A 22,202-nucleotide genomic window follows, 5' to 3' on the forward strand; every position below is an offset into this window, starting at 1 on the left:
GCATACAGGAGGTAAAGACATGCTGTGTTTAATGACTTGTGGGGTGTCAGAGAATCCCCCTACAATAGAACAGACACTTAACCCTAGTTTTCTTATTTATAGATATTTCTATTAAAATATCTTCAGATGAAAGTAGAGCTGCTGACTGGTCATGTTGAGTAAGCTTTTTTTATGCAACCCATACCCAACTGCCTAGGAATGGTGCTCAATGTCTCTTGATGTTCATGGTTGTGATGGCCTTGTCACATCAAAAGACAGCATTTCATGGCACTGCTCTCTTTATTCTAGCTTTTAACATCTATCCATCTTATTTTCATGAAGTAACTTAATCCTTGAAATAGGAGTTATCAATATTTCATTTCGTGCTTAGCATTCCACAGTTGTCTATTTCTCAGTCCTAAATGGGGTGTCTTCATCAAATCACTTCATCTGGATGCAAGGATCAGTGCAGAAGTTGTTGAGAAAGACTTTAAGAGTATCTGGGGGAATGAAATCACCACAAAAATTGTACTATTTTCCAGACACAACAGGACTGACATAAATTTGAACTTACAGATAGTGTGACAGAATGAACAAAGCTGGCACAGGAGCAAGCTATGTGAGGACCCAGTCCTAAGAGAAAAAATTAACACAAGACCCCACATTTAATAAGGAAGCTGTGTCCATATGACAACTACTAAAGAAAACGTTAACTTTTCCAATAGAGCCTCTGTGGTACACACATCACACCTAAGGACAGGCCTCATGCCAAGCAATAAAATGTCAACATAAAATACACAGTTTTTCTTCCAATGAATGTTGTTACTATATCAGTTACAATATAGTTACGATATTAACTCATAACTTGTGCACATGATGAGAATACGTCATTCTGAGAACCCAGCAGTGATGCTGGAGAAACCTGAAACAGTAAAATAGTAAAATTGATGCTATGAAAGATTTACTATCAACCTACTTAAAATAAGACATTTAAAGTAGAATTTAGCTAAAGAAAGACTGCCACTAATCTTTTGACTGTAAGGTAAGTAATGTAAAGGCCTGGGTTGTCAGAAAAGATTGTACCATAATTGGTGTTCATAGTTGTTGGGCAACTACTTCTGTAAATGTTTTTCATGAGGACTGACTTCCAATGTGACTCCATTCCCACAACAAATAAAGACAATATTGATTTATTACCGTCCATTGGGTTCTTTCCTAAATTAAAGATTATGCCTCTGTAGGGCATATCTGGGGGCCAGATGATACCTATATTAGGTTCCTTTCTGTATAGTTCCAGGTGGTCAATATGACCTCAGGTAATGATTGTGAGAAAAAGCCTCACAATATTCTTGGGTATACTTAAGAAGTTATTATTGAAATATCTCTGCTGTATACCAGTTTTTGCAGTCTTTTGTCTCTGTTGAAATCAATCAAAGTGTAACCTGGAACCTGAGAGACACTTGATGATGGTAGCATGCGTGGACTGTAAAGCCTAAAGTCTATGTACACTGTTAAATGTTCCTCTCTTAGAGGCTGGTTCTTTTGTGTGCTTTAGCCAGAATGAGTCATGTACTACTATTAAAACATTTATCTTCATCCACCACTAAGTATGGAGAGTTACTGCTCACTATGATGGTATATCATTTCCATAGCATCAGTAAATACATAAGTCAGCTTTATTAACTTTCCATCCAAAGACTGAAGGGATATTATAGAAGAGTGAATGGAGAATTTAAGATCTGTAGGATGGGAAGGAATGCTAACATTCCTGATATTGACATGACCATTTAACTTTTGATTTCAGAGGAACCGTGGTTTTTTGCACATAACTTACAGATAATGCAGGTAGTCAAAATTCCAGCATGGGTTGCAGAAATGACCCTACTCTGAGACCCTAACCCTAGCTGGAACCTACTGGTAGATGATTGCTACTGAAGGAGAGTCACTCTTCTTTGTGGATATGCAATCTGAAAATTTGTTCATTTCTCTCGAGGATAAGCCTACACACAGGTGCACATTGTAGCATTAGTTGGACTGTGTAATGGGTTATTAGTTAATTGAGAAGAGGGAATGAACTAGTGAGGGACAATTATTTATGGTTTGGGGAAATGTCTGATGGCATTGTGGAAGTTGTGTATCATTAAAATTTATTACATATATGTATGTAATTTTCCAAAATAGTTAATAAAAGTATTTAATAAAACTTCAATATATGTGATGGGCACAACTGTTGGTTTTTGATTTATATAGGTATATATAATCATACTAATTTAAACCCATGCATTAGAAAATTTAAAACTAATATCCTCATATGAGTGAAAACATGTCTTTTTTAGCCTGAAATACTTGAGTTAAAATGTATTTCAGTTCTACCAAGTATCCTAAAAATTGATTTCACCTGCAAAAACAATTGAACTGTATATAGTTACAAGATGTCTATTTTTTGTTCATCATTTCAGGAACATTTAGGCTGATTTATTCCATAATTATTGTGAATACATTTCTAATTTCCTATTTAAATTTATGTTCTTTGAGAAGTCCACACTCATTTCCACTGTATCTGCTTAAGTTTTCCACTTCATACATATTGGTGGAAGTTGATGTCATTTATTTTCTAAATCTTATTCATTCTTACTTGGTTGAGAGGAAATATCAAATATTAGTTAATTTGGCATTACTTGATGACTAATGTTATTGGATATTTTAAATGCTTGATAGAAAACACAAAAAATATTTGTCATGTCTATGTTTGATGGATATTAGTGACTAGAATGTATAATAATCCAAAGCATTTACTCATAAAAACAAATAAAAATCAACATATAGAACAATTAACCACAGATGATTCTCTGATTAAGAAATATGAATGGCCAATATATATATAATAAACAATGTTCAATATCTTTAGACATCAGAAGCAAAAAATACCAATTGTGTCTTTAATTTATTTTATTCAAAGTGGAATATTTTCCATCAAGTAAATGTAAAATAATGGTAAAGTTACAAAGAAATTAACATTTACAGTTTCTGATAGAAAGGTACATTGGCTCAGAAATTGTAGAATTCAGTAGAGAAGTTCTTAAATATTGGAAATAAAACAATATATTCAATTATTCCAATACCAGTAATCCTGTTGAAGGGCTATGAAAGTTACGACATTGTATTCACACCTCACTAATTACAGAAATCCAAGGAGCAGGTACAGTAATTGGACAGACAACAAGAACATATTTTTTTCTTTGTTTGTTTTTCTCTCCTTAACATGCTTTGCGTTTAAATGCGGGAAACAAGCCAGGCATACTATGAACTTGTCATGTTTTATTGCGAGAGTTTCCAAAGAAAAAATAGATACAGACATGTAGTTATTTCTTTGGACATTATCTACATTCCTGGGAAAACAACAGAAAAAGTAGTGCCACAATCCAAAGGATCCAAAAGGCACATGAAGTTGGTTTCTTTCAAAGAGAATAAGTTCAACAAGTGAAAAATTATAATTCAAACATGCTCTGCTCATGTAGTATGTCATGATTTCAAGATTCCTCATTTTGTGACGTATTGACGAAACACCATAGAATGTCATATATTCAAGGAGTGAAGATAAATGGAAGGTCATCTGTGTGTGGCTAAGAGTCCAGGTAGGAGACTTGTTGATTGTCCCAGATGTGGAAACAGTCCCTCTTAAAGAATCTTAAAATTAAAGGTGAATTAATTCCTAAGTATGATGAATACATAACACCAAAATGTTAAAATAGTCAAACAAGGGTAAAATGGGATTTCGGTTCGCTTTGTCATGTGTCAAAGGCTAATTCTGGAGAGCAGGCATATTTCTTCAATGTATGTTTGACAGAAAAGATGATCAAGCCTAGGAATTTGTGCATTCTACAGTACTGAGCTAAGATTTTAACAAAGGTTCTAGATTTTAATTATTCTATTCAACATTAATTCAGCTTTATATCAACTTTTTAAACCATTCAAAATAATAATTTATTATATGTGTTAATCAAACAGAGTTTTAGACATGGTTAAATCATAAAATTAAAAGAGTTAACACAACTACAAAAGATAAAATACAACATTGTAACACTGTTCTGATACCTAATTCATCTAGTTATTTTTGTGTTACGAACTAAAACTGCACCCTCTATTATTTCAACCCTAGAGCTGATTATATAGCAGGAAGGAAGAAATGCAAATTGTGCTTCCCTCTCCTCATGAAAACCAGCCCAGTCCTTACTCTGTCATTCTTGCAGGGGAGCCCAGTCCTGAGTTCCCCTTTCATACCATTCAGAGATCAACACTGAAGACATCTCACCATGAAGTTGTGGCTAAACTGTGTATTCCTTGTAAATCTTTTAAAAGGTAATTTATGGGAAGAAGATATGCTGAGTGTGTGTGAACATGAGGAAGTGATGAACATGAGTAAGAAGGATGGTGTGCGTGTAACATTTTCCTCACTTGAATTCTCTATTATTGAAGGTATCCAGTGTGAGGTGCGGCTGGTGGAGTCTGGAGGAGGCTTGGTGAAGGCTGGTGGTTCTCTGAAACTCTCCTGTGCAGCTTCTGGATTCACCTTCAGTAATTATTATATGCACTGGGTTCGCCAGTTTCCAGGGAAGGGACTGGAATGGGTTGCCGTTTCTAGAAATAAAGCTAATGGTTACACAACAGAGTACAGTGCATCTGTGAAGGGCCGGTTCACCATCTCCAGAGATAATTCTAAAATCACCCTCTACCTTCAAATGAACAGTCTGAGAGCTGAGGACACTGCTACTTACTACTGTACAAGTAACACAGTGAGGGGTCTTCAGTGTGAGCCTAGAAACAAACCTTCATGCAAGATTGCTCGGGGCAAAGAGTGGGTGTACAAGGCCAGAGAAACTGACAAGATATATTATTGCTCCATACACTAATTTCTCAGGAAAGTTGTCTAGGATTTATAATGCTGAATCAACCACAGAAGTCATTGAAAAGTGACAACTGTACAGAATGGCTGAGCTATGAGAAACTATAAAGTGGGTATAAATTTCTATTTGCCAACAGCGAATTCAAGGAGACAAGAACAGAAGATATTAAAAATAGACATATTTTCTTTACATGTGTGTATTGCATTTAGATATATTTCTTTACAACTTGTTGAGCAACATTTTAAGTTTATAAACTTCTAGAATAGATGACATTTTTGGGTTTCTTTGAAAAATACATTACAGTTTTAACCTAAACTAAGACTTTGAGACTTAAAAAAATATTATTACAGAAATGTACTTCTCATATTTGGAATTTGTTTGAATAATATAAAGCTATTACTTTAAACAAAATGTAAGAATGTGTTTTTTTGTAAAATTTGGGCCATTTTACAAAAGAATTTCCTAATTTTTGATAAAAGTCCATTTGTGTTATATAAGTGCTACAAAGAAGACTAAAATAATTTTATAGTTACATTCATAATGAATAATTTTACAATTACATTAAAACAGAATTCTTCCACAGTTTTCTCATAATTCAAAAACTTACTGTTCATTATGAAAATTATTTATTTCGCACTACTTTTAAATTGTGTCATTAGCTTATGGTCCTCACCTTAGTAATTAAATAAAATTAATGACTCCTTCCCAATTTGTTTATTCCAAGGAGAATACGTTTAGTGACCAGTGAGAGATATTTTTAGGATTAGGCAAGTAAAACCAAGGATAATTTTATGTTTTCAAATGGCTTGTGCTTAGTTTGGCAGTTTAAGGCAACTGTTGAATTTGTGTTTTGTAAAATTTATTACAATTGGTCTGGAATGGCTCTAAATAAAATAAAGCAAACCATTGTAACTATTTTTTTTTTTAAATGTAGAGTGTTCTGCCTGCAAGCCAAAAGAGAGTATCAGATCTGATTCTAGATGGTTGAGAGCCACCATGTGGTTGCTGGAAATTGAACTAAAGGCCTCTGGAAAAGCAACCAGTGCTCTTAGCTCCTAAGACATCTCTCTATCCGGATGGTATACTTTGTATGTTATCTTCCAACATCCATATCTTTTTATTATTGTTTCTATTGAGCTATACATTTTTCTCCACTCCCTTCTTTCCCCTTCTTATCTACCCTTTCCAATGACACACACACTCCCAACCACTCATTTCCCAGAGTATAATTAATATTTTCAATATTCTTCAGAGATGAGAAGTATTCCCATATTTTATATCAATATACATACACATAATGTATATGTATAAATAAATATCACATAGACATTATTGACTGATTTGTTGATGAACAAATATCCTGTTTGTAATTTCTTGTTGTAGTATAAAAAAGCAGTAATAAACATGGGGACAAATATTTCTAGGCATGGTATGGGAGTCTCTGGATACATACCCATAAAAAAGATATCCAGTTCATATGGTAAATCCAGTTTTAATTTTATGAGAAATTCCCAAAATGATTTCTACAATAGATGAATTAGATCACATCTATACCAACTGTGAATAATGGCTGTGTCCTATCAATGTTGTATTCAAAATTTGTTGTCAGATATGTTTATCATTACCAGTATTAATGGGGCAAGATGGCATTTCAGAATAGTTTTAATTTGAACTACCATGATTCCTATGGCTATTTCCCACTTTGAAAAATATTTATTGGACATTTGTAATTTCTTTCTATCTTGCAAAGGTATTTATCCAAGACATATTTTTATGTGTGGAATGGAACTTCATAGTTAGTTTCTGTAATTTCTTGTAACTTCTGGATCTTAGCTCTACTCTAACATGTAGCTGGTAAAAAAAATGAAGATTTCAACTTCTCCATAGTAAACTTCCATATAACAAAACAGGTATCAAGGAAGAATTACAGCTACAACATTTATATCTAATTTATTTTTTATCATAAATAAGGAAAACTGGTGTAGGAGTTCCTTCTGTTTGTGTGTTGCTTTCATTGGTTAATGAATAAAGAAACTGACTTGGCCTAGTTGATAGGGCAGCACTTAGGTAGGCAGAGAAAACAGAACTGAATGCTGGGTGGAAGAGAGCATAGTCAGAGAGATACCATGGATCTTCTGCCTGAGATGGACTCCGGTTAGAATCTTGCCAGAAAGCCACAGTCACGTGACAATACACAGACTAATAGAAATGGACAAAATTATGATGTAAGAATTAGCCAATAAGTAACTAGAACTAATGGTCCAAGCAGTGTTTTAATGAATATAATCTCAGGTGTAAGCTAGCTGAGTAGCTGGGACAAACAAAGGACCCTCTCTTTACAACAGAAAACTATAACTGTCTGTTCTTCAACTCTATCAAAGACTCATTACCTAAGTAAACAGGAAGTGCATTGTAAGCAACTTCCAAAAATCTGGAATTAACAGAGACATCTCACTGCCTGGACAGTCACCCAAAGTTCTTCTGTAATTTTGCGGGCACCCATCTTACTGGTCCATAGTATCCAGCAGACTTTACCATGAAGCAAGAACACCAAAGATTTTCGACAAGGGAGCTAAAGGTATACAATGGAAGAAGGAAAGCATCTTTAACAAATGGTGCTGGCATAACTGGATTTCATCCTGTAGAAGAATGAAAGTAGATCCATATATATCACCATGCACAAAACTCAAGTCCAAATGGATTAAAGACCTCAATATTCATCTGACCACATTGAACCTGATAGAAGAGAATGTGGGAAGTAGTCTACAAGATATGGGCACAGGAGACCACTTCCTAGGTAGAACCCCAGTAGCACAGACAATAGGAGAAACAATGAATAAATGGGACGTCCTGAAACTGAGAAGCTTCTGTAAAGCAAAGGACACTGTCAGTAAGACAAAAAGGCTACCTTCTGACTTGGAGAAGATCTTCACCAATGCCTCATCAGACAAAGGTCTGACCTCCAAAATATATAAACAACTCAAGAAACTAGGCACTAAAACTCTAATTAACCCAATTAAAAAATGGGGTACTGAACTGAACAGCGAATTCTCAACAGAAGAACTGCGAATGGCCAAAAGACTCTTAAGGCCATGCTCAACCTCCTTAGCGATTAGGGAGATGTAAATCAAAACAACATTGAGATACCATCTTACACCTGTCAGAATAGCTAAACTCAAAAATACCAATGATAGCCTGTGCTGGAGAGGATGTGAAGTGAGCGGAACACTCATCCATTGTTGGTGGGAATGCAAACTTGTGCAGCCACTATGGAAATCAGTGTGGCGTTTTCTCAGGAAACTGGGAGTCAACCTACCTCAGGACCCAGCAATTCCACTCTTGGGAATATACCCAAAAGATGCCCTATCATACCACAAAAGCATTTTTTTCAACTATGTTCATAGCAGCACTATTTGTAATAGCCAGAACCTGTAAACAACCTAGGTGCCCCTCAGTAGAAGAGCCTCCCACAATGGGAAGCAGAACTCAGGCTGAAAGACCCAGGCCTAGTTGACATGCCCCAGCTCCCTCTAATAGGAGCCTCCTGCAGAGCATGACTGTTCTGTCACTACTCCTCAGGCTCATGACTTTTCCAAAATAAGTGTTTCAAGGTTTCAGGAGAGGAACCCAAGCATGTCATCTTTGGGATTAATGACTGATAGAGACCTGGCTTGTCCTCAGGTGCTCCATCTTTGGTGAAATTGAAGGAGTCAAGATCTGGTCTGGTATAGCCATCCTAGACCTTGTCTCTCATCTGCCTTGTCCCAGGGCTCTCATTAACCCTCTTTGGCATAACGTGAGTCTGCCATTCTCCAGGAAACAATCTGAAGTGAATAGGAAAATCATGGTTTTGTAGAGCACAAATTATAATTCATCTCTCAAACCCCAATTCAGCATCAGCAGGGACACTTCCTGTTGCATGAATTTTAATTGTTCTTAATCATAAAAGCCCAGAGTCGTATATAAGAGGCAAAAGCTGAAGAATCAGAGAAACAGAACAGTCAGTCACTAGAGAGTTCTTACCTCTACCAATATTCAGACCAAATTGGGGAGATCTTGTCTCTACAAATCCTTTGTTTCAATTCTGTCTCCCTGAAACCTCATACGGCCTCCCAAACTAAATTCTAAGACAGCATCAGATTTCCTGTCTCCTCCCACTTTATATTCCTTTCTCTGTCTATTCATATCTCCTCTGTCTATACCTCCCCAGTGCTTGGATTAAAGTCATGTGATCCCAAGTGCTATATTCTCTTTAAGACAGATTCAATCTCATGTAGCATAAGGTAGCCTTAAACTCATGGAAAATCACCTGATTCTGTCTTCCAAGAACTGGGATTAAAGGTGTGTGCCATCACTGTCTGGCATCTATGGTTAACTAGTTGGTTAGCTCTACACTCTGATATTCAGGCATGCTGAATTCATTAGATCACAAAAGAAGAATCACTAGAGGACCAAGAGTCAATTTTTATTAAAACATAACAGTCTTCAAACTGAGGACACAATCATGTAGTACTGTGCCAGAGACACGGTGAGGGAACTCCAGTAGGAATCTGCATAAAAAAACTCCTGACTCAGAACAGCAGGGGATACTAAGAACCATGAGGGACTCCCAGGAACTGTAGGAGTCACATTAGAATATGCTGCATTTGCACCTTTTTTGATGTTATAAACTTTGATTTATTCTTCTACACAAGGAAATTCCTTAGAGTACTCTTTACTTGTCCACTAATGTTACTTTTACTTACACACTGAACATCTGTATCCCTCATAAACCTCAAAAATATCTAATACCTTCTTGTTGTCTGACAAAATAGCACATTAATTTTATGTTAAGAGTCTGAAATTATGACACTTTTTGACTGTAGATTCTGTAAGATAGCCTGGAAATTTTGAATGATCTGTAATTCATCATAAATATTTTTAGACTTGTGATAGAGAAACCAAAACTTCCTTAATTAGTTATTATTCAAAGCTAGGTTGGATAATGAATCATCCACATTTTTCTAACTCTAAACTAATCGGTCCCATAGAAGTATACAGTACTATCATTGTTACAAGATCATCTTTTTAAACATTTGCATGGTAAATATCAAAAAAAAAATAGCTTGCACCTCAAAGTCCAAGCTAGTGATTCCTCTATAGGTGTATTGATCACCTTCAGAACACAAATTCCCAGTTACCAGTGTGCAATTCCCAGCTGAACAACAGCTAAGTCCCCATTCCATCTCTCATCAGCCCTTTAAAGGCAAAAGAGTTCTGATTTTCAGTCTGTGCTGCTTTTGTTGATGATTTTGCTGCCTGAAAAGGATCCCAGAATTACTCCTTGGGCACTCTCATTTTCTGCTGCGTGTTAAAGCATAGCGTCTCATATGTGAGCCAGAGAAGTGTCATTCTGAACAGTGCAGGCTGTGGGCTCAATGTTACTGGATCATCAGCTTAAGGCTGCATTATAAATGGAAAAATATTCTTTTACTCTGTGGCTGAGCCTTCTCTAGAAATTAAAGAAATGACACTAAGAGAGGGAGATGAAGCTTTGGAGACCAAATCTACTGAATATTTAGAAACCTGAGAGTAGAACACAAAACAGTGAATAAAATAACTCTACACAATGTGGGACACAAAGAGATCACTGTGATATTTTCCAGCACCAGTGTAAGGATCAATCGACCTGGCAACAACTAAAATCAGATGAACAGGGTAAAACTTTTTAACGTGTTTGATGGACCTAAAATATATCAGACCAACTCCTCTATTTAAATCCTGTGGACTTCACATTTGACTAAGAATATACAGAACATATTATGGAGAGTCAGACAATATGAATTAAGAGACTTTACATATCCACATTAAAGGAAAAAATTATTAAAACAATAAAAACAGGGAATGAATTAGAACTTTAGTACCAATAGTATATGGAGATGTCTTTAAATTTTACTTCTCTTAAATTTATTCTGTGATTTGATCTAGAGAGTTATAAAGAAAATGAGTACCTACATGACATTCATGTTTAATCCTACATCCGAATAAGTATTCTTAAAGCACTAACACCAAAAGGGTAGGACAAACGTGATGTTTATCCCCTAATTCTGTTTAATGATGAGATGTTGTCACCTTAGAGTAAAGTTACAGCTAAAGAAATGTGTATAGGTATTTTACAAATCATACATAGGTTAATCTGTAAATGGATTTATTGTAAAGAAGTGGACAACCCCACCAGTTTTTAGCTAGTTTGAAAGATTGTCCCTGATAAAGTGGCATACTAAATTATTTGATATTTAACAGTATTCCTTAATCATTTTCCTTCTGAATTTATTGTTTTAAATTTCAATAATGCTATTTCTACTATTTTATTTACTCTTGAGGATTTTTATATGTATACAATGAAATATGACACTTATACTTTTCAACTGACTGCTCTCAAAGCTACCATGCCTTGCTTTGTGCTTCTTTTTATCCACTCAGGAACCTCCCCCAATGCAAATTAGCACTCAGGTTCAGGATGAAAACTCAGGTCAGTCTGAGAAACCCCATCTCCCTCTCACTTGAGCCTTTAGCAGAGCATGGCTGTCCTGGTGCTGTTCCTCTGCCTGATGACCTTTCCAAGCTGTAAGTGTTTCAAGATTTTAGAAGAGGGAATCAAGCTTGCCATTTGCCATTTATATTTATGGGATATATGATTGACGGTGATGTTGTTTATCCACAGGCGTCCTGTCACAGGATCAGCTGAAGGAATCAGGACCAGACCTAGTGCAGCCCTCACAAACCCTGTTGCTCACCTGCACTGTCTCTGGGTTCTCATTAACCAGCTATAATATACACTGGGTTCGCCAGCCTCCGGGAAATGGTCTAGAGTGGATGGGAGTAATATTGTATGATGGAAACACAGTCTATAATTCAGCTCTCAGATCCAGAATCACCATCACCAGGGACACGTCCAAGAGCCAAGTTTTCTTAAAACTGAACAGTCTGCAAACTGAGGACACAGCCATGTATTACTGTGCCTCAGAAATATAGTGACACAGTGAGAGAACTCCAGTGTGAGTCTGCACAAAAACCTCTCTGCAGAGAGAATCATTACCAGCAGGAGGCACTGAGAACCAACAGAAACTCTTCAGGACCAGTAATTGTCACTTCAGAATCTAGGAAGTATTGACCTCTGCTGTATGAGAGTGTGTTTTATTGCTAGTTCCCATTTTTCCTTTGTACTCAGGGAAATCCTCTAGAGGACTCTCCTTGTGATTATACTCTATGACATTTCCCATTCCTTCACACACTAGAACATTTGAATTTCTCTTCAAAAGGCATTTTTTTTAGAGTTTCAAACTTTGTTTGGACTGAATAACCAAGATGGCTGATGAACTATCACCTCTGCTTATCCAGAAAATCTCTCCTGTTCACATGTAATCTTACTGAATCTCAGTGGTATACTCTGCTATTCTTTTCCTGTGCAAAGGCCAAATACATTTTCTATTTCAATTCTGAAGTTAATAAATGTTAAAAGAAAACAGCCCGATTTAATTCAGCAGTTTTCTCTACTATAAAATGTCTCTCCACAGCTATTGTTCATTTCTCATTAACATTTAAAACATTAAAGTTAATAAAGCATTCTGCAATCTATTTCTGGGGATCTTTATTACCCCCTTTTGCTTATTAAGCATATCTTTTAAAGCATGATTAAATCTTTCAATATCTGTCTGTCTTATAAGAGTATGTGGTATAATTGTAAAATGCTTTGGGTTGTAATATAAAAAATGTTTCACTTTATAAAGACATAAGCTACAGGATTGTCAGCCTTAATTCGTACAGGTATTTTGATAATAGTCATAACTACTATTCAGTGTGAGATTTCAAAATCAACTTTTTCAGACTTTAGAGCAGTTTCCCATAAAAAGCATATGGATCTATGGAAATATTGGATATAATTCAATTTTTCAATCTTTGAAATCCCTTTGTCAGATTTCCCATATAGAATCTGATTTATGTTATATACAACAGATTATTTCAATTTCTGATTACTTGCTATAATTAATTAAAGAGACTATTTAATACTGAATCAATTGGAATGAGGTCAGGCATTTTAAAATGTAAAACAACTTTCTATATATTGAAAATCAATATTTATATTATGAAATTTAAGAAAATTTACTAATATCATAAGAATGAAATACAGCTCTGATTTTCTTCAATGAAGGCTGACTGAGAAGCCAAGAATAATGGCATTGGGATTTAATTCTACTGCATGTACTAACTCTGTGGGAGCCTGGTATGTTTGGATGCTCACCTTTAAAGACCTGTACAGATGGGGGAGGACCTTGGACTTCCCACAGGACAGGGAACCCTGACTGCTCTTAAGGCTAGAGAGGGAGGGGAAGGTAGGAAGGGAGAGGTGGGGAGGGGGAGGGGGAGGGGGAAGTGGAGAGGGGCAGGGAAAAGGGAAACGGGGAAGAGGTGGAAATTTTTAATAAATCAATCAATCAATAAATAAATAATTATTTATTCATTATGTATAGATGTTCTGCATGCATGTATGCCTGAAGGTCAGGAGATAGCACTATATCTCATGACAGATGGTTTTGAGCCACCTTGTGTTTGATTGGAATTGAACTCAAGACCTTTGGAAAAGTAGACAGTGCTCTTACTGTTGAGATATCTCTCCATCCCCCAGCTCTGATTTTTTTTATCTGAATCATAGGTGTTTTGAGCCACTTTACTTATTATTTGTGACTTATCACCTACCATTCCTGATGTATTTACATTTGTATAGAATGGTGTTGCTTCAATATATATACTGAAGCACTATATAAGAAAGTCACTTTATAAGAAAGACTCCAATTAGTTATTTTATAAACTGTAGGCTCCCTTTTTTTGGAAACATTCACTGTTAATATTTCAAATAAAAATAATTACAAGCTTTGTGTCACTATTGATTTACTTCCCAAAATGAGGCAATTTTTGTGTTAGTAAATGGTGCCACACTTTCTGATGGGTATATTCTTGCTAATCAATGAAGTCTCATCTTTCCTTTTGCAGTCAACTCAGAAACATTTTCTACATAGATTTTTCTAACTCTGTCTTTGTAACAAAAATATCCATTTGAAGATAATATCTTCTCTATGCATAAGAATTTCTGTGGGAAAATGAATAGAAGGAAAAACAACTAAAACAAAATCAAGCTTTGGATAAAAAAGATACATGTGTGTATTCTGTAAATAATTTTCTAACAAAATAAATTTTCTCTTGGCGTCAGCTGATACTTTAATTGAAATATTTAAATCCTCATCACTTTGTAAGTTTGAAAATAAGCTATTTAATTTTTTGAGGGGTTAATTCAATTGTGGGTCATAGTTATTAGATATCTAAAAGCAATTAATGAGAATCATTAATGGTTTGATGTAACACGAGGGCCGGCTTGTTGGGGTTTCTGTCCCACCCGGTACCCCACAACTGGCAATTCCCAAAGAAAATAACACGGAGTCTACATTAGGTTATAAACTGATTGGCCCATTAGGTCAGTCTTCTTGTTAATTCTTATAACTTATATTAACCCATTATTCTCATCTATGTTAGCCATAATGGCTCCGTACCTTTCTCAGCTGGGCAAGTTACACGCTGCCTCTTCCGTGGTCTGCACAGGAGTGGCAGAGAAACTTCCCTGCTTCCCAGAATTCTCCTGTTCTCATTGCATCACCTCTACTTCCTGTCTGGTTTTCCTGACTATACTGCCTGCCTGGCCAATCAGCGTTTTAATAAAATATGATTGACAGAATACAGACAATTCTCCCGCATCAGATGTTTCTCACAATTTCCCCTCTTTGTTACATACCTCCCCCAAACTTAGCCAGATATGTGGCCCATTAGAAGTTTCTAGTAACAGTAAACTATTGTTAGTATAGGTGATGGCTTAAGCATAGTTCACAGTGAGCCCACCTTCCTACAGAAAGGTCCCTTCACCACTTGGTTGGCCTGGCCTAGCTGTAACGTGAGCTTTTCACCCTACATGGGAAGTGTTCTCTTGACCAGGAGTTTTGTCTCAACAGACGTTTACTAGTTTGTCTTAGTCAGGGTTTCTATTGCTGCGAAAAAGCACCATGACTGAAAGCAAGTTGGGGAGGAAAGGGTTTATTTGGCTTTCACTTCCACATCATAGTCCATTATTGAAGGAAGTCAGGGCAGAAACCTCGAGGCAGGAGCTGATGCAGAGGCCATGTCAAGCGAACATAAAACTATCCAGCACGCTGCTGTTTTATTATGCTCTCTGCTGAAATGGTGACCCTAGAATTATTTAGCAAATTGATCAAATATCAGGGCCCTCGAAACACTTTAGCATATGTCTTAGGGTTTGTATTGCTGAGACAAAATATCATGATCAAATAGCAAGTTGGGGAGAAAAAGGATTATTCAGCTTTTATTTCCATATCAGTGTTCATCACTGAAGGAATTCAGGACAGGAACTCAAGGCAGGAACCTCGAGGCAGGAGCTGATGCAGAGGCCATGGAGGGGTGCTGCTTACTGGCTTGCTTCCCATGGCTTGCTCAGCCTACTTTCTTACAGAATCCAGAAACCAGCCCAAGGATGGCACCACCCACAATGGGCTGGGCCTTCCCCCATCAGTCACTAATTAAGAAAATACCTTACAACCAGATCTTATGGAGGTATTTTCACAATGGAGGTTCCCTCCTTACAGATAGCCAGAATGTGTGTCAGACTGGCGTAAAATCAACCAGCACAGCATATCTGGTCTCTGATAAGGATGGGGCTGCTAAGAAGCACAAGGATATTTTGGCTTTAAACCAAGAAAGAGTCTGTTTATTCTGAGCAGTGGTGGTGCACACCTTTAATCCCTGCACTTGGGAGGCAGAAGCAGACAGATCTCTGTGAGTTCAATGATAACCTGGTCTACAGAGTGAGTTCCAGAACAGCCAAGGCTACACAGAGAAACCCTGCCTCAACAAGCAAACAAACTGGAGACTGAGAGTTGGCTCAGTAGTTAAGAGCACTGGCTGTTCTTCCAGAGGACCTGGGTTCAGTGCCCTGTGCTCACAACTGTCTGTTACTCTCACACAGAAATGTGAAGTACCAATGCACACAAAAATAATAGAGCATTTTAAACAAACAAAAAATTGAAACAGCGTTTGTTTGTTTTTTGTGTTTTGTTGTGTTATTTTTTGAAACAGGGTCTCACTACATAGGTCTGGTTGTCCTGGAATTCACTATGTAGAGCAGGCTGGCCTTGAACTCACAGAGATCTATCTGCTTCTGCCTTCTAAATTCTGGGATTACAGTTGTGCACCATCATGCCCTGCACAGAGTCTGGGGAGGCCAACTCCTTGTACTTTGAAGGAGATGCCAACCATTAGTCTTCTGTTTCACTTCTGACTGGGCAGTTAAGACCATGCAATTGACTAAAATCAGTCATTTTCTTTGCTTTTGTTTTTCTCCTGTCAAACCCATTTGCGGGTCTGGTTCTCAGGGTTCACTACTTGGGCTTGAGAGGAACCTTTGTCTCCTTTAATAGTTGTTCCATCTAAGGCTTACCAGTGAGTTCTCTGGATGCCCCGAGACTCTGTCCTCTGTCCTGTGTTGACTTCTCTCTGTGGGCTGGACACTAGTTACTGTTCACCTGGTGGGTACTCCATGCTGACTCCCCATAGGTACAGAACATGTTAGAGAAGTCCCACAGTGCCCTGGAATCTAGTTGACCTTGGAGGGAAAGGAAGAAAGTCCTATCTTCTTAATCCCTCTGCCCACACCAGTACAGGCCTCCAAGCATGGCCATTGAACACTCAGAAGGTCAGTTACAGCAGTCAGGTATTTTAACTACTGCATTTTCCTGGACAAAACCAAAACACTTTTACAAGAAAGATGGATTAGAGATATATGTTTGTCCTTTAAGCCAGTCCTTGCGATCGTCAAGAGCAGATCAATAGCACCATTGGTTTAAACAGACATTTAGCATCAATGTATTGAACCTTGACTTTAGAAATGTTAATGTCATGTGTGTACTCTCTAAGTCTCATCTTTTACAAACTTTGAATGACTTAGGCAGACCTTCATAATGTGCGTAGACTTCCTGGTTTCCTCTTTCATTCTGGAAACATCCAACCATCTTAATCTTTACGCATAACTCTTGTTTCACTAATGCTTGCATCCTCCAACATTTTCCTTCACTTACCAGTCTTCTTTCTTACACCAGGAGACACAATAATGTTAATAGATTTACCCACTGTTGTGAGAATTTTTTCTCTGCAAGTCCTAAGGTCCTAATAACAAACCAAAGTTCACCCTGGGGGACTGAAGGGTTAATAGGGCTTACTTGCAGGGCATGGCTGAGGGGTTCTGCAGGAGTGTGGGTGACTTGAAGCCACACTGGAAAGTCTTCTCTCAGTGTAGACAGTGGTGTCCCCACAGCTGTGCAGGTGCCGCCTTCTGTCCCCAGTCTTCCCAGCCTTTAAACTCTAGCTTCCCTCCGACCTCAAAGTCAGGTACCCTTAGGGCCCAACTGCAAGCAGCTGGCTTGGAGGAGGGGCTGGATGCTCAGCTGCTCAGCGAAGGTCCAGTGACCCCGCCCACACCCTCCTCCTATGAAGGACCATCAGTAGTTAACAAGTCCAGCTGTGACGATGTTTTTAAAGATGTATTTAATTTTGTATGTGTAAACATGCACCTCTGCATTTGTATGTGCACCACATCTACACAAGAGCCCTCCAGAGGTGAGACGGTGTTAGGACCCTCAGAACGGAAGTTACTGTAAGCTGCCCTGTGGGTCCTGGGAGCACTAGTGTCCTACAAGAACAGCAGTCCCTTATTGCTTTGTACTCTCTTTTAAACATATGGCCTCTTTTTTCTTTAATTGTTGTTATACATATAACTACATTCCTAAGTCCGTAAATACAACCTGCTCAATCTGTACAATGTTATAGTGTGTTTTCAGGGTTGACCTTTTGAAAGTGGGGAACTAACTGCTGTGCTCTTCCCCTTCCCCTGCTCTCAGCATTCCTTAATTGCCTGTAGTTCTTGTGCAGGGTAGAAGCCTTGTGGGCTCCCTCCCACCTGGTCTACGCCTTCCACAGTAGCCTGTCTGTTGTGGTTGTCCATCTCTGCAGCCCCTGTGATGCTCTTCTGTGAGCAGACACAGCTGGTCTTAGCAAGATCCAAGTTTGCCTTAGAGGAGAATGCTGTTCAACACCACAATGAAGAAGAAAGTCCAGTCTAAACTATACACACAGGATAATGTTAAAAAATAATAATACTATTATGGGCCGGGTGGTCCAGACCTTTAATCCCAACACTCGGGAGGCAGAGGTGGATCTCTGTGAGCGTGAAGCCAGACTGGTCTACAGAGTGAGTTCCAGGATAGTCAGGGCTACACAGAGAAACCTTATCTCAAAACACACACATACACACACACACACACACACACACACACACACACACACACACGTTGAGAGAGCGTGGGAAGCAGGGTGTGCCGGTGTTCCTCAGCAGTGCCAGGACACAGGAAGAGGCGGGAGGACTGGGAGTGTGAGGCCAGCCTAGGCTTTATAGTGAGACCTGTGGGAGACAGAGACCCTGGGAAGGAAGGACAGCTAGGCAGAAAATATAGCCAGTGTGAATGCCCTGAGGCAGGGGCATGGCTGATTGCTCGAAGACAGGGAAGAGCCTGGCATGCCTGGCAAGCAACCTGGAGACAAAGCACTAAGAGATGGGAATGTGGAGAGAAGAAAGTTTTGAGTCACACAGACGTCCCCAGACGGCCCCACCATCAGGCCCCACCGCAGCCTCTGCAATTCAGGCTTCTCATGCACTTTGCTTTCTGTTCTTTTTCCGTTTATAAAATCGTACTGTGCGGGGGCGTGGCGCACCTGTCACACAGGTGGCGATCAGGGGAAAGTTGGAGTCAGTTCTCCCCTTTTATCATGTGGGTCCCAGGGACCCTGGTGGTCAGGCCTTGTGGCAAGAACCTGTGCTCGCTGAGCCACCTCACTGACCCCTTCCTGTGGAGTTTTAAGGCACAGCGTAGCCCTCTGACACTTAAGGAAAGAGGATGGTCCCCTGGGACTTGGGCCCATGACTGGCTAGCCCAAAGCCTCAGCCCAGTACCCTTCTTGGGAAGCAGTAGTGTCCATTTGGGGCTGAAGCCCAGGTCATGGGTCACCAATGCTGCCTATCCTTAGGAGCAAACCGGGGAAGCTTGGCACAACATCACACTCTCGTGCCTCAGTGGGAAGCCGTGTCCGGGATCCAAATGGCTGGCTGTGGCAACAAATTTGCATACTTTTACTTTGTCTCTTTCATCTTCCTTTGCTCATTCCTGGTGAGTTTGCAGACATGGAGGGCCATGTCCTTACCCTGCTGAGTCTGTGCACACATGGAGGGCCATGTCCTTACCCTGTCGAGTCTGTGCACACATGGAGGGCCATGTTCTTACCCTGCTGAGTGTGTGCACACATGGAGGGCCATGTCCTTACCCTGCCGAGTCTGTACTCATGGAGGGCCATGTCCTTACCCCTGGCATTGATCTGGGCAAATGAATCTCTGTAGACTGTGTCTGGGGCAGAGGACTTGCTCCCTCCCTGCTATTGACAAATTGTCTCCCACATAGTGACATCTGGACGGGTGATTGTGGGTCTGTGCACTGTAGGATGTTAAAGAACACCCTGACTCCCCTACTTTGAGTCAGTAGCAGACACTCCCTCCTGCAGAGGCCCAGTGCCTCCCCTGTTGGAACTGGACCCCAATGAAAACCTGAATTTAGCTCTGGTGGGTGGATATGGACTGCAACAGGCCCTAGCTTTGACCCAGGCTCACACAGCACCCCCTTCCTCCAACTGTACGTCTCTCTCAGACTTCACTTCTGTGTGTGTCTATCCGTTGGTTTCCACTCTCATTGGCCTTCCGAGTCGGTATCTTTTGTGTCTGTGCCATTTGTATTTGCACCCCTTCCCCATCTGGTCTGTTCCTCTTTCCCTTGGATCTCTGTGTCCCTTTCCCCTACCCCTATTGTCTCCTCTCTACTCCTATTGGCCCCCTTGGCCCCCAGATGCTGAATCTCTTTGTTGTTGTCATAATGGACAACTTCGAGTACCTCACGTGAGATTCCTCCATCCTGGGCCCCCACCACCTGGATGAGTATGTGCATGTCTGGGCCGAGTATGACTCTGCTGCCTGGTAAGGAGGCATCAAATCTTCTGGCTGTATTGTCCAGCTCCTCCTTCTCAGCTCTCAGGTGTGGGACACTGGGTCCTAGGGTTTTAGCAGGAGCCTCACGAGTAAGTCCAGAGTGGGAATTATGACTTTCACACCACCTCAGGTTGAGCGCATGCCACCCCTGTCCAAGCTCCAGCCTTTCTAGATGAAGATGGTCAACTATGGTGATTTCCAAGGTTCCCTGGCCCCCACAACTCTGATGGTATCTTATGGTGACCTACATTAAGAACCTCTGGCTTCCATTCACCTGGGAGTGTAGAGACAGCCTTGGCACATGAGCCAGAGTCAGCATGGCAGAATTCAGCTCAGAAGTTTAGAGCAAGCCAGATATTGTAGCACATGTAAGTGACCCCAACTCTCAAAAGGCTGAAGCAGGAGTGCAGGGCCAGCCTGGGATACAAGTGACCTTGTTTCAAAAACAATCAAAATAGGGCTGGAGAGATGTCCCAGAAGTTAAAGGCGCTGCCTGTTCTTCCAGAGGTCCTGAGTTCAATTCCCAGAAACGACATGGTGACTCACAACCATCTATAATGAGATTTAGTGTCCTCCTCTGTCATACAAGCAGAACACTGTATACATAATAAGTAAACAAATCTTTCAAAAATATCAAAATAAACTAGGCATGGTGGCACACACCTGTAATTCCAGCAAACAGGAGGCAGAGGCAGGTAGGTCTCAAAGCCTACAGAGAGAGTTTAAGGACAGCCAGAGCTGTTACTCAGAAACACCCTGTTTAAAAAGCCAAAAACAAACAAGCAAAACCCAAACAATAATACTAAAGCCTCCAAAAGAGCCAGACATGGTGGTGCACACCTATAATTCTATCTTTTAGGAGACTGAGGCAGGAGAATCAGGAGTTCAAGGTCCATTACCCCACTCCAAGTCAAATTTTAGGGCTAGAAACATGACTTCTTGTGTAAAGGTGCCTCCTGTCTAGATTGACTGAGTTCAATCCCCAAGACCCACCCACATGGTGAGAAGCAACTCCCACAAGTTGTTCACACACACACACACACACACACACACACACACACACACACACACACACGGCTGAAGACATGGCTCAGTGGTGAAGGTCATGCGCTGCTTTTGCAGAGGACCCTAGTTCAGTTCTCAGCCTAATCTATATAATGAGCTTCATTAAGGACAGCAAAGGCCACATACATGGTGAGAGCCTGCCCCCCCAAAAAAACAAATTAAACAAAAACAATCCGCAAAGAAGATAACAAAAAGCCAGAAGATGAATGAATAGGCCTTTTTCTTTGCTTGGTTGGTTGGTTGGTTTGGTTTTTTGTTTTTTTCAAGACAAAGTTTCTCTGTGTAGCTTTAGAGTCTGTCCTGGAACTCTGAACTCACTCTGTAGACCAGGCTGGCCTCGAACTCACAGACCTACCTGCCTCTGCCTCCCGAGTGCTGCATTTAAAGGTGTGCAAAACCACCACTCGACTAAATGAAAGACTTTTTAAATATAAAAATTTGAAAATAGGGCTGAAGAGATGACTCAGTGGTCAAGAGCACTAGCTGCCCTTGCAGGGGACTCGGGTTCAGTTCCTGGATCCCACATGGTGGCTCACAACTGTCTGTACCTCCAGCTTTAGGAGATTTTATGTCCTCTTCTGGCCTCTGTGAGCCCCCACAAACACGTATATAAGTAAATATAAATATATTTTATTAAAATTAAAACTGTCAAGGTCTAAGAATGTGGCTGAATGGTAGACTTTTGCCCTTAGTTTCATCTCCCACACCTTGAAAAATAAATAAAAAACTTAAAAGTAGATCACACAGGAAAGGTGAGGGTGCGTCCTATTGATGATAACAAGGTTGAGTTTCCCTCCCTCACAGAGACCACCACACACACACACCACACACCCTCTTCTGTTGAATGAGAGGTCACAGAGTATCTTTGATTACTTGGAGTGTACTGAGGCGCCTCAGAGGCAGCAGAACACAGATTCTAGTTCCTTCTGGACCCAGGGCTGAAGGAGCAGCACTGAGGGACCCTTAGTGCTGTGTGCTCTGTTTCGTCTGGCCTCGGCCCTAGATGATAGGCCCCTAAGAAAATAACTGCAGAGATCTGTCTGTCTCTCCCATGGTTGCAGCCTCAGACAAGC

The 22,202-nt window shown here is 39.7% G+C and overlaps 1 gene segment (V, D, J or C); it reads left to right on the forward strand.

Annotated features, from left to right (window-relative positions):
- The first annotated feature begins 4,228 nt into the window (after positions 1-4,228).
- LOC148120354 (immunoglobulin heavy variable 3-72-like) lies at positions 4,229-5,204 on the forward strand. The segment is given in 2 exon segments: positions 4,229-4,338; positions 4,456-5,204. Coding segments are annotated over 2 exon segments (480 nt in total).
- The last annotated feature ends 16,998 nt before the right edge of the window (positions 5,205-22,202 follow it).

The sequence above is a fragment of the Myodes glareolus genome, chromosome 11 (genome assembly GCF_982192425.1).
Source record: "Myodes glareolus chromosome 11, mMyoGla1.1, whole genome shotgun sequence".
Classification (NCBI taxonomy): Eukaryota; Metazoa; Chordata; class Mammalia; order Rodentia; family Cricetidae; genus Myodes; species Myodes glareolus.